We start from the raw sequence: 13,999 nt of genomic DNA on the forward strand, positions 1-13,999 counted from the left end.
GTGTTCGTAGTTTCCTTTATGACGGCGTGGAATCAAAGGAGTGCAGCATGGCCACAGTTCCAATATCAGATTAATGCGTAAGGACATATCTTCATAAATTCTGATTCAGTTTAGAAAACACCAGGTGTGCGGTTGTTCTTTCTTTTGCACATACACGTACCTATTTACATTCCGATCGACAGACAGATTGACCGACAGACAGACAGACAACCAGAGAGAGATTCAGACAGACAGACAGACAGACAGAATGACAGGGAGAGACAAATAGAGAGAGAGACAGACATAGAGAGAGAGACACACACACACACTCACACACACACACACACACACACACACACACGCGCGCGCACGAGAACATACAGATAGACAGAGACAGATCGAGAGGGAGAAATGCAGAGAGAGAGAGAGAGACAGACATAGAGAGAGAGAGAGAGAGAGAGAGAGAGAGAGAGAGAGAGAGAGAGAGAGAGAGAGAGAGAGAGAGAGAGAGAGGGGGGAGAGAGTCAGACACACACATACACACATGCACAAGCACATACACACACACACACACACACACACACACACACACACACATACACACACAGACACATACACACACATACACACCCCCACACACACACACACACACACACACACATACACCATATTGTCACTGAATGCATCAAGACTTTGATCTTTACTCCCTTTATTTACGTTAAAGCACAGGGAAACACATTCCCACATGAGACGAATGAACCAAATCAAGCTAAACTGGATGTTAAGCCAACAGCATGAGCAGCACAACAAACCACACGCCAACAACTCGAAAAACGTGTTCGTCTTCACTGGTCAGGGGGCGTAACTGCTTAATATTGCTCCTGTTTTAGGCCTAAAAAAAAAATAGGTGTGGTTACGGTAACCCGACCTACCCTATTTTTAGGGGCCGACCCTATAACTTCTTATTACATTTGTCAACAACAACAACAAAAAAACAACCCGAGTGCAGAAAACGCAATGAAAGCGAAAGCGCCCGAGTCGCACACTTATTTCCCTGTCAAGTAGCTTTAATTTGTACACATTAGAAAGAAAAGTTAAAAAAAAAAGTGATTGCCTACCTTCCTACCCTATTTTTTTGGGCTATGTTACCTTAACCACACCTATTTTTTTTGGCCTTACAGCTGTCAGCATCGTCGTGCACATAGCAATGAGACAGGTCACCCCTATCAAATCCCTGTATTTCCTAAGAGAAACACTATTTCTTGCTGGTTTTTTTCTTGCGAACTATCATTCTAATAACAAGGCACATTGTTATCATTAATTCAACTCAAAATAATCATTTTTGATTTTTGGGCCATATTCTCCCTTTTGTTCACCAGTTGCGAGAATGACTCATCTATAAACGCTTTGTTGGGTAGTCTTCGGAGACGCGTGTTTATCTTCCAATGGACAATGTGCGGTAGGTGTTAATATATCTCTAGAATTTGCTATTACCTACAGTTTCTAGTAATAAGTTAATCCTGTGCCTTTGAAATATAAGCGTAAGGCAGCAGGACAGAGGAGACATACAAAACAAACACCGAAATAAAGTAGTACACTGAAATTGAATATTGAAAATGAAAAGAAAATTTGGCAGTTGTTGAACTGCAAATTAAAGTTCATGCAGCTCAGACCATTTCGGCCGGCGCATAAAAAGATCACAAGTTGTATCTCAATACATGTTAGGTATCAGGGCCGGACATAAGACATAAGACATAAGATTGTATTTCAACCACGTGCATTACACAGGAATAATACGAGGTATCTTGGTTTGAGTTCATTCATAGTACATTCAAACACAACAACAGAACAGAACTGCATACACACACTCACTTACCCCACACGCACACACATGCACACTCACATAAGTAAGGTGAGGGGGTAAGGGGTAGGGTTTGGGGCTTCCCGATTGCGGTTGGGGCACGTAAGTTGAGGGTGCAAAGCATCCGAACCTCTTAGGCGGGTCCGGGGGCATGCCCCTCCCCGAAAAAAAAATAAACTCTAGATTAAAATATGTTCAATCTGGCGCATTCTGGGATTACTTGTCATGAGTTTTATATATGTGGGTTTTTTTACCCTTGGAGGAGGTACATGGTCAGGCCAGGAGAGGGGGGGGGGGGTGGGGTCCGGGCAACAGGAAACACCCCCCTGGATCCGGCCCTGCATATATGTGAATCTGGAGACTTGGACGTGCTCGTCTGTGTCTAGGACCAGCCCTGCCTTCTCAGGAACTGCGCACGCGCGATGACGTCATTGCTGTAGTCCTTTCCGGCAGTACCGATGTCCAGTTGAGACCATGACCGCACGTTGCTGACCCCGAAGTTGTAGGCTGCCACGCCACCTGTTGATGAATACACGTTAATCATACCTTCCTTTCTATGCAAAACGATATTGTAAATCATCATGGATCGATCCAAAACCTTGCACTTTTTACATTTAGTCAAGTTTTGACTAAATGTTTTAACATAGAGGGGGGAATCGAGACGAGGGTCGTGGTGTACGTGCGTGTGTGTGTGTGTGTGTGTGTGTGTGTGTGTGTGTGTGTGTGTGTGTCTGTCTGTCTGTGTGTGTGTGTGTGTGTAGAGCGATTCAGACTAAACTACTGGGCCGATCTTTATGAAATTTGACATGAGAGTTCCTGGGTATGATATCCCCGGACGTTTTTTTCTTTTTTTCGATAAATACCTTTGATGACGTCATATCCGGCTTTTTGTAAAAGTTGAGGCGGCACTGTCACACCCTCATTTTTCCATTAAATTGATTGAAATTTTGGCAAAGCAATCTTCGACGAAGGCCGGGGTTTGGTATTGCATTTCAGCTTGGTGACTTAAAAACTAATGAGTGAGTTTGGTCATTAAAAATCGGAAATTTGTAATTAAAATTATTTTTTTATTAAACGATCCAAAAACAATTTCATCTTATTCTTCGTCATTTTCTGATTCCAAAACCATATACATATGCTATATTTGGATTAAAAACAAGCTCTGAAAATTAAACATATACAAATTATGATCAAAATTAAATTTCCGAAATCGTTTTAAAAACTATTTCATCTTATTCCTTGTCGGTTCCTGATTCCAAAAACATATAGATATGATATGTTTGGATTATAAACACGCTCAGAAAGTTAAAACGAAGAGAGGTACAGTAAAGCGTGCTATGAAGCACAGCGCAATCGCTACCGCGCCAAACAGGCTCGTCACTTTCACTGCCTTTTGCACTAGCGGCGGACTACGTTCAGTTTCATTCTGTGAGTTCCACAGCTTGACTAAATGTAGTAATTTCGCCTTACGCGACTTGTTGTTCGTTATCAAGGTACATATAACTCATGGGGCACTGCTCTTGAATTTCACTAGGCTCCTTGAATTTCACTAGGCTCCTTCAATTTCACTGGGCTCCTTCAATTTCACAAGGCTCCTTCAATTTCACTAGGTTCCTTCAATTTCACTAGGCTCCTTCATTTTCACTAGGCTCCTTCAATTTCACAAGGCTCCTTCAATTTCACTAGGCTCCTTCAATTTCACATGCCGCTCCTTCAATTTCACAAGGCTCCTTCAATTTCACTAGGCTCCTTCAATTTCACTAGGCTCCTTCAATTTCACAAGGCTCCTTCAATTTCACTAGGTTTCTTCAATTTCACTAGGCTCCTTCAATTTCACTAGGCTCCTTCAATTTCACTAGGCTCCTTCAATTTCACAAGGCTCCTTCAATTTCACAAGGCTCCTTCAATTTCACTGGGTTCCTTCAATTTCAGTGGGTTCCTTCAATTTCACTAGGCTCCTTCAATTTCACAAGGCTCCTTCAATTTCACAAGGCTCCTTCAATCTCACTAGGCTCCTTCAATTTCACAAGGCTCCTTCAATTTCACTGGTCCCTTCAATTTCACTAGGTTCCTTCAATTTCACAAGGCACCTTCAATTTCACAAGGCTCCTTCAATTTCACAAGGCTCCTTCAATTTCACTAGGCTCCTTCAATTTCACAAGGCTCCTTCAATTTCACTGGGTCCCTTCAATTTCACTAGGTTCCTTCAATTTCACAAGGCACCTTCAATTTCACTAGGCTCCTTCAATTTCACAAGGCTCCTTCAATTTCACTAGGCTCCTTCAATTTCACAAGGCTCCTTCAATTTCACTGGGTCCCTTCAATTTCACTAGGTTCCTTCAATTTCACAAGGCACCTTCAATTTCACAAGGCTCCTTCAATTTCACTGGGCTCCTTCAATTTCACAAGGCTCCTTCAATTTCACAAGGCTCCTTCAATTTCACAAGGCTCCTTCAATTTCACAAGGCTTCTTCAATTTCACTAGGCTCCTTCAATGTCACTAGGTTCCTTCAATTTCACAAGGCTCCTTCAATTTCACTATGTTCCTTCAATTTCACAAGGCTCCTTCAATTTCACTGGGCTCCTTCAATTTCAGTGGGTTCCTTTAATTTCACTAGGCTCCTTCAATTTCACTAGGCTCCTTCAATTTCACTAGGCTCCTTCAATTTCATTAGGTTCCTTCAATTTTACAAGGCTTCTTCAATTTCACTAGGCTCCTTCAATTTCACTAGGTTCCTTCAATTTCACTGGGTTCCTTCAATTTCACTAGGCTCCTTCAATTTCACTGGGCTCCTTCAATTTCACTAGGTTCCTTCAATTTCAATAGGTTTCTTCAATTTCACTAGGATAGTTGTACAAGATTTCATGATCTACGCTTGCAGCTTATGGAACATGCACGTGTTAATGCTCGAAATCCGAGTCAGCTGATGACGATGCAAGACGTACCGATACAGCAACAACTTGCTGAATTTGTATACAACTGCATGATTATACGCAATAATGACATAACTACAGATACATAACAATGTTGTAATCACTGCTCCATGGACGATATTTCTTCTTGTCTTTACAAATATCCACTTCGTGTCTGATAAACCCTTTACTGTGTTTTTATGACAATTAAATGAGTTCTGAGTTCTGAGAGTTCTGAGTTCTGAGCTTCTTCAATTTCGCAATGCTCCTTCAATTTCACTAGGCTCCTTCAATTTCACTAGGTTCCTTCGGAGACTGTAGAGCACACGAGTCTCTAGCCGTCAAAAAACCCCGCATGAAAACACAGTTTGTAGATTTTGGAATAGTGGATGGGTTCCATTTGGATTAAAATTCAAGAAAAATTGTCCCAAATTAAATGGATTGAAGTTCAAAGTCAAATCTATCGCTATTTGTTGTGATTTTACCTCAGCTGTAGCACACTACCACGATTCTCTCCAGCTTTGTATGTAAAGTTTGATGTCTTTGCAATAGTTTGCTTGGACTTGGGACAGTGTGACTGTGTGTTTTGTTTTGATTTGTTTTTTGTTTACGTGGCTTACCTTGCAGCTGCTGGGCTTTTGACCACGAGGGGTGTTTGCGGGCGACTTGCTGGACATAGTGGATCAGTTTGTGTTGGACCATCATGGTGATGTGGCGACATGACTTGGGCGGGCAGTCTAGGCATGGCAGATCGGAGTACCTCACGTCACACTGTGAACAGTATGATGTCATCAACTACGTTAGTAGGGTTACAATGGAATTGTTCTCATCGTAATCATGGTCATCATTAGGTTCATTATTTAACTTATGATCATCGATGTTGTTTTCATTAATTCCTCCTCCACATGTTCCTCCTCTTTTTCCTCCGTCTTCACATCATCATCATCATCATCATCATCATCATCATCATCATCATCATCATCATCATCATCATCATCATCATCAACATCGTCATCTTCATCTTCATCATCATCAGCATCATCATCATCAACATCATCATAATCGTCGTCGTCGTCGTCGTCATCATCATCATCATAATCACCACACACACACGCGCGCAAGCACACACACACACACACACACACACACACATACGCAACCACACACACACACACACACACACACACACACACACACACACACACACACACACACACACAGACAGACCTGCAGGATGCCATAGCCGTAGCCATCGTACCCGTATCCCCGCCTGTCCAGTGACGCTCCCCCGTTAGACTCACGGCTGGCCAGCGCTCCGATCACACTGGCTGGGAAGCCTGCATTGTGGGGTGTACAAATTTACAGATACGTGTATCCCAAAGGGAAAATAAGCTACATAATATCCTTTCCAAGTTTTGACAAAGAAATACAAACAAACAAACAAAAAATAAAATAACAAAGCAAAACATATGATGGCCAAACACACACACATACACACACACACACACACACACACACACACACACACACACACACACACACACACACACGCACACACACACACACACGCGCACACACATAAACACACACCAAGCACTCAACCAACATAAAAATATATAAACCTGCCGTATGTGGGACAAAACAGATGGTGATATAAATGCATATCTTACAGTTTCGCTCTGCGATTTCCTCGCTGCAGGCCTGAAGTGTCTTCAGCGTGCTCAGGCGATGTCGAACTTCATTGTCTGAGGCTATCACGCTATACTGATGATCTGTGCATATAAATTCTTTTTAATTCTGTTTAAACCATTTTGACAAAAAGAACATTGAAATATAAGCCACCTAAACAATGTATACGTAATCAATGTTTTTCTGTTGTGTTTGTGTGTTTGTCCATTTCACAAACCGATATTCCGAATGCTATGTTTTGTCAATGATCAAACTTTTGGTAAACTTAAACCTTTCTTGTTCTTTTGATTCTGTGTCAATCATGTTTCTGTTATGTTTTGGTCTGTCACAGGGCCGGACCAAGTTCGTTTGAGGGGGGGGGGGGGGGTGTTCCAACTGAAGGCAGGGGTCCAGGGGCCGCTCAGGCCCCGGTGGAGTGCAGAGGCAACGCCCCGCTGGGGGGTCTGGGGGGCAAAGCCTCCCAGAAGCCGAGAAAATTTTGCATTTGTGAGGTCATTTTTTGGTCTTTCCTTGCAATTGGGAATCAAAATTACACATTTTCAACAGTAACAAAATACTTCATATATTCATTTACCATAGTGGTTCAGTGGAATAATCCCAAAGACATATATGCCTAGTAAATAAATCTGACAGGACTCTTTACTTTGAATATTACTATGATGATGGACTTATAACGGGGAGGGCAGGCCGTTGTCGATTTGATGTTGTTCATAATTTGAAATAGTTTTAGAAGACCAAATAAACTGAGGGAGTTGGGAGAAGAGCTTAAAAAGTCCACTTTTTTTTCTCTCTGAGAGGTATATTGGATGGCCAGGGGGGGGGGGGGGGTTCCGGAACCCCAGGAACCCCCCCCCCCCCCCCCCCAGATCCGGCCCTGTGTCATAAGATCTGAAAATAAGATGTGTGTTTGTTTGATTGATTGATTGTTTGTTTGTTTGTTTGCTTTGTGTTTGTTTGTTTTTAAATGGTTGGTTGATTCATTGGATTTATTTTATTAGTTAGGCGTGTTTGTGGTTTTTTTGTTCCAAGCTACACACTCATGTTCATATTTTCAAAGAAAAAAGATTGTACATTGAAAAGAAAACTAAAAGGATGAAGAATTTAATTTAGTTACAAGATCTATATCACTCTCACCACCAATCCGTTTGCCAGTGGGGTTCAGGTCATTGATGTTTCCGTAGCAGTTGACGTCATAGCCTGCACATACACACACACACACACACACACACACACACACACACACACACACACACACACACACACACACACACACACACGCACACACACACACGAACACACACACTTCTTTAATTTAAAAAAAATACTGACAAGACATCCTTACAAACAATGACAAAAACAGCACAATTCAAATGGCATATTTTTGACTGTAAAGGTGAAAGCGAACTTTCTGTTACTTGTTAGAATCATCAATCATAACAATACAATCTACATCACGTGCCGTCAATCCTTACTAAGTCTTGTCATTGCCATCCTGCAGAACGGTCTGCGACTGTCTGACAAAAATTTGATGAAGAATTTACCAACACTGGTTTCTGTTTCGTTTTCTTTTTGCTTTACTTTTTAGAACTCCACAAACAATACTGCTCAGTTGACTAGAACTTCAGTGAAAACACCAACCTTCCACGAAGCCCGAGCACAGAGCAGTGCCAACAGACAAGCAGAAAACCAGTGACACCCAGCTCATCTTTTCTGGATTTCTGAAACATACACACACATTTTAATAGGATGTATGGTATCTACTTATCTTCTACTTATAATCTTCTACTAATAATCAACAATAAAAAATAAAAAAATAAATAAAATATAAAATAAATATTTAAAAAAAAGCAACGGAATGACACAACCAGAAAGCGACAACCGATGTCGACTTGTTTCACCCTTTTTAACACTATGTTCGCAAAAAACGTTTCGGCAATCGAGCCGTTGAACCAATCCAGCACCATGTATGTTACGTTAAAGGTACTGAACTTGTCAAATCCAGGTGCACGGAGCCCCTGGGGCTTTTAGTCATACCTCAGGCAGCTATCCGTTAGAAGAACTACCAAGTTTCATTGACTTGCACCCAAAGAGTCAAGAACTGCGATTTTTTTACGAATTAATTTCGTACTCGGACCCGGCTGGTCTTGACCTATTTTTGGATCTAAATTTAGATCAGGTAGATCACCACATCATGCACAAAATGACACGTAACTAGCAAACTATGTCAGACGTCATCATGAGTTTGTGTAAAACAAAATGGAGGCCGGAATCACTCAGTTGAATCGAACTCCGACCAAACACCACGTAATAACTAGGTTAATTTATGCACTCGCGTGAACAAGAAACTGTCGAGCTTCACAGATGTCGTCGTTGGGTAGTTTTGGGTTTGTTTTACTACCATAGGAGGATTTTTGAACTGTAAATGCACTCAGCTGCAACAAAAACGCAAAACGAAGGCTGTGAGCTGCACATGGTAAAGATTTCAGATGAAAGGCACGGTGATTACTGGGTCCACACTGACTCAGTGGATAGCGTTTTGTTTTCACTCAAAACGAGATTGGTAGTAAAATACAGACTAAAACTAATCGCCATGGAGCGTCGTCTAATGTCTTACTGTCAACCTAATACTGTCTGCTAATGTGACGAATTAATTAAGGGGACAAAAATGTTTAAAACCACTCAAAGCTGATCTTGCTATCCGTCAACATTCACCAAAACTAGATGAAGCCTCTTACCCGTGAGAATACCGCACAGTTCACTGTTGGTGCTTTGAACTGCGAAGACTGCTGATAGTTATAATTTTCATGGTGTATTTATACAGCCGCCGACAACCAGGAACTGAAACAGCATCTCATTATCAATACAATGACATGTCACACGCTAACCGGATGCGAGACAAATCATTGTTCTGTATTGTAATCAGTAATCCGCCCACTGACAAGGAAAATAAAGTCCAGCAACATAGCTTTGTAAGGGTGTTTGTTAAAGATAGTAGGGCCTACATGTATAACGAAGGCCGCGTACGTTTGGACAGTTTTCTGATGATTTGGACCTTCGAAGTTCAAGGGACAGTCGCTGTACTATAATTTAGAAACACCTAAATGATTTGCTCGAAACTATGCCAAATAATTAAATGAATTTTAATCAGCGAGCGGTTTGCACCGCCCAGCTCTCCTGTCAGGAGTCCGGACTGTCGGTCGTCATCATTATTTATTTAGTTTTCATAGATACCCATTCGTCAAAGCAGATCAAGACCGTTGGATTGAGGAAGTCAAATCTACAGTCTAGCTTACGCATGCAAAATCTGTGCCATACAGCGCTAAAACGCTTCGCACAAAAGAATCAAACATAATGTCGGTTGGAGAATATCAAGGTCTGCAATGACTGCCAAACACAGCATTCAGATTTGAAAAATAGAACGCTCAAACACTAATTCTAAGACCTTCCTCGTGTGAATTGGCATCTATTCAACTCCCAAAACGAAACTCTGTAGCTCTCGGCTCAATTTCAGATCTGTATCTCCATGAAAAGAACATGAAATACTCAGGGTCGAAAGGTAGGACAAAAATTATGACTCGCGCAAAGTGCGTCACAATGAGAGTTACAATCTGGGATTCCTACTGACTCAAAATACAGCCGTTTTCAATTTGAGTAATTCAGCGCTCAAACGTTTATTTTAAGGTATTCCTGGTGTGTGGTCACAAATAACAACCCCCAAGCTGAACTGTATAGCTCTTGTGGCGATTTGAGACAGTTTTTGTTTGTTTGAGTTATACATCTGCGGCATCATGTACTAAACTTCAGTAGAAGCTGTGCAGGAAGCTTTGGTGCAAGCAATTTATTACGCACACAATTTTTGTTGTTGTCCGAAAATGAATGGTGCTTTTGTTTATATTTTTCCCATAATAGCCAATCTACTTTTAAATTTGAATAATAAGTTAATTACAAACAGCAACTTTTTGTACCCGGGGGATATGGATCCACCTTCGCCTTCATCAATCAGTTCTGCGCATGCACTGCGGGTACACACAGACTGAAGATAACTCGCTCTTCCAGAATGTTTCCACGTTCCGCAAAAGCCATGTCATATATACGCCTTCAGTGTCCAAAGCTAATAAGTTAAAATTCTTTCTACTGTGATCAGATTTCTGAAAAAAAGAGCAAGCCTGAATTTTTATGGTGATCGGGAAAACCACGATGACTACTATGTGTGTCCTACGAGTGTTTACCGTCAGTAAACACTTATAATCATAACCTTTTCCTGAGCATTGTCACTTCAATAAACGCCGGAAGCACGTGACAGAGGATGCAGACTGAATGCGAGGAAAATCTTCCCGGTAAACCCCATAACGCACGCGCACACACAAATAAGAGACACTAATGTTCCTGCCTATCTCCCCCTCATTCGGACTTCCTCATATTATGTTATTAGGTCTTAGTCAGTGCCTAGCTGTGCCGGTGTCAAACGCGTTCAGCTTTCCCCCGGCATTCAGCTTGCTCAGGTGGCCTTGTCAGTTGATCTTGTATAAACTCCACACTGAAAAGCACCCCCCCCCCCTTCCATAGTACTGATGATCGAGCTTAGGTACATTCATGGGGTCAAATTCGTTCAACCAAATTTTGTTATTTAAACGTAGAAATTGGCTTCATCCTAAAATTCCTTCCCTTCTCATTCAAGGGACGTAACCACTCGGTGCACGTTTTCTAAGAAATCGAATTTGGGGTGACATCTATCAGGGACCTATATTTAGTATAGTATCTGATATAGGTCTATGCATCTATTACATTTCAGCACCAATTTTCGCTTACAAGAATCTGGACATGCTTTTCTTTCTTAAATAAGTGTACATCTTTAACTTGACCAGGAAAAAAACCATTTCAGTCTCGAGTATATATCGAATCAGAAAGCTGAATGCCTGGGGAAAGCATGCGGAACGCGTTACATCGGACTTACCGTGCCATAAGACATAAGACATAAAATAATTTATTGTTCACACAATAAAGCAATGGATGAAAAAGTGTGGCTCATCTGCTCTTAAAACAACCGAACAACATATGAAGACAACCCTTACCATAAAAACAATAAAACATATAAAATAAGAACACCCAAAGTACGCCAGACAGGCACTTCCGACCACATCCATACTACCCCCCCTCCCACACACACACACACACACACACACTGACACACATACACACACACGCACACACACACACGTACTGGACACACGCACACACACACGACACACACACACATACACACACACATACACACACATACACACACGCACACATAATCAAGATAAAGATGCTAAATCAGAAGCAACTAACACAAGCATCGATACACAGGCACAGAGATGAAAAGAGACTCTACCTGTATCAGTGCGAAGAAAATATAGGGTATTTATGCTTCTTTTTGACACTGAACAAACACGGTACAGTAAACCTTCCCTAGTGGAGGAGAAACATTTCCCCTCCCAACCCCCCCCCCCCCCACTCCCCCTCCCCCACCCCACCCCCATACACACACACAGCCACAATATTGACATCACTAAACCACCACTGGTAAATTAGTTGTAATGTGGCGGAGTACGCAAAATATGTCTTTTTCACAAAATCGATAAGCATTACTTCCCCTGCCAAGAAATAAAGATGGCTGACTTGGATGAGGTTCGTCGGCTGCAAGCCGAATTTCAACGGGTACAACTAACAGCCGCAAAACAGAAGTAAATATCGAACAGTTTTTATTTCTTTGAATATTTCTGAGTTTATATTATTTATCCGGTAGACTTTGACATGATAGCAGCGACTTGAATGGCAACCCGTATGCTTGGAAATGTTATGAGAAGTTCACTTTTACTATCACTTGTGTGCTGACGTGGAGTTGAGCAATAACTAAATCTGTTGGGATAAAAAAAAATAAAAAATTAACGTGCGTAATCGTAGAATGCTAAATATATACACGAAGGAAGCGCAGAGCTTATTAGCACCTTCGTTGGATCGGCTGGAACAGGTGCACAATTAAAAGGTACCACCAGCTTGCACAGGTAAACTACCAGGTGGTGCTACTTTTACAGATATAACAGAGAAGCCCAGTGTATAATTTAAGTAAATTGTGATGCTCATAGCAGCGCCATTCATAGCGCTAACCATATTAACAAAAGAAAATAGAAATAAATATGTACTTACAATCATTGACTTTCGTTTTTGTGCAGATTGTCAGAGCGCAACATTGTGGAGCTTGTGACGAAGCTTGTGGAGCTGAAGCTGATTGAAGTTCTGTACACTTCTGATGGCAAGGAGTACATCACACCGCAACATCTCACCAAGGAGATCAGAGATGAACTCACTGTGCATGGAGGTATACATGTGTGTACAGTGAAACCTAGATCCCACAGTACCCTTCCCCCTTCTCCCTTCATTTCTTTTTCCCTTTTAAGAACACGATTTTGCTTTTTTTCGCTTCATAACCTCTGTAAATTTACATTCAGTTTAAGACTCCCTCTCTTTCTAAGACCCCATTCTAATTTTTACTTCTTTTTTTTTTAGTCTTAAAATTTGTTTCACTGTATCAGGTCCCTCTGTTCATAAAACAAAGTTGTTGTTTTTTGTCTGTATGTTATGTATGCAGCACATTTCAACTATTTGAGTGGTGATGTCAATGTGTTTTGCAGGCAGGATCAACCTGGTGGACCTGCAGCAGGTGCTCAACGTTGACTTTAGCCATGTGGAGGGCAAGGTCAATGACATGGTCAAGCATGACCGCAACCTGACCTTGATTCTCGGCCAGCTGATTGACAGGTAAGAATAAGCTGCAATACTAAGTACATGTATATCAAACTATCAATATGCAGTCAAACCTGTCTATAATGACCGCCCACAGGACCAACCAAAAGTTGTCGTATATATCTATATATCTATACGGCTTGTCTCTGTCTGTCACTTCGCGATGCACGGCCAAAGTTCTTGATGGATCTGCTTCAAATTTGGTGGGCATATTCAGGTAGACCCAAAACACAATCTGGTTGATGAACATTTTCAACACGTGCTCTCAGCGCACAGCGCTGAACCGATTTTTGTTTTTCTGTACATCCATTCCCAGTAACTCTTCCTTATCTTCTCCAGTGTTTTGCGCGTTTATCTCCCTTCCTTCGTGTGGCGTCAATCGCGAAACCGGGTATTCATCTAGTTATATATAGACAGGTACGTAGTAGCTATGGAAAGGTGAATTATGTAGGGGGAAAAACTTGTCATGGATCCTTTGGGAGGGTAGTATCCAGAGGTGGTCGCCAGGGCAGGTTTGACTATATTAAGATGCCAAAGTACAGTGGAATGAGATTCTGATGTGCGATATAATATAGATTTTCACAGTGAATTCTAACTAATATTTTCATTTTTTTCCCCATTCAATTTGTGTTGCGAACTTACAGGTGGGAACCTTCAATTTTTATGTAAATTGCTTCCTTCAAGCTGAGTCACACAATAAGAGCTTTAAATTGGGCATCCACGGCTGTGCTATGAATATTTTCAAGCTTTGTCTAATCACTACGAAAGAAG

General features: G+C 41.4%; 2 protein-coding genes across 2 annotated transcripts in view; one reads left to right on the top strand and one right to left on the bottom strand.

Annotated features, from left to right (window-relative positions):
- Positions 1–671: 671 nt before the first annotated feature.
- On the bottom strand, positions 672–9,328 carry LOC138961799 (lysozyme g-like). The gene is made up of 7 exons (XM_070333474.1): positions 9,178–9,328; positions 8,081–8,160; positions 7,577–7,639; positions 6,424–6,525; positions 5,981–6,090; positions 5,374–5,524; positions 672–2,359 (listed from the first exon to the last, which is right to left on the bottom strand). The coding sequence occupies exons 2-7, from the start codon at positions 8,145–8,147 to the stop codon at positions 2,223–2,225; spliced, it is 630 nt and encodes a 209-aa protein (XP_070189575.1). The 5' UTR covers positions 8,148–8,160; positions 9,178–9,328; the 3' UTR covers positions 672–2,222.
- A 2,760-nt stretch (positions 9,329–12,088) lies between these two features.
- LOC138961801 (E3 UFM1-protein ligase 1-like) overlaps positions 12,089–13,999 on the top strand; it is a 27,242-nt gene continuing 25,331 nt past the window's right edge. Inside the window, exons 1-3 of the mRNA XM_070333479.1 lie at positions 12,089–12,168; positions 12,658–12,803; positions 13,117–13,243. Of these exons, the coding sequence (XP_070189580.1) occupies positions 12,095–12,168; positions 12,658–12,803; positions 13,117–13,243 (347 nt within the window). The 5' untranslated portion in view covers positions 12,089–12,094. The remainder of the gene's footprint in view (positions 12,169–12,657; positions 12,804–13,116; positions 13,244–13,999) is intronic.

Source organism: Littorina saxatilis, linkage group LG3 (assembly GCF_037325665.1).
Source record: "Littorina saxatilis isolate snail1 linkage group LG3, US_GU_Lsax_2.0, whole genome shotgun sequence".
Lineage (NCBI taxonomy): Eukaryota > Metazoa > Mollusca > Gastropoda > Littorinimorpha > Littorinidae > Littorina > Littorina saxatilis.

Bases quoted from the DNA above. Each gene is read 5' to 3' on its own strand.
- LOC138961799 (XM_070333474.1), bottom strand. From the start codon at position 8,147: ATGAGCTGGGTGTCACTGGTTTTCTGCTTGTCTGTTGGCACTGCTCTG. The intron at 6,526-7,576 runs GTGAGAGTGATA...TTATATGCACAG, and splicing joins CACTGGCAAACGGATTGGTG to ATCATCAGTATAGCGTGATA. The intron at 2,360-5,373 runs GTAAGCCACGTA...ATTCATCAACAG, and splicing joins AAAAGCCCAGCAGCTGCAAG to GTGGCGTGGCAGCCTACAAC.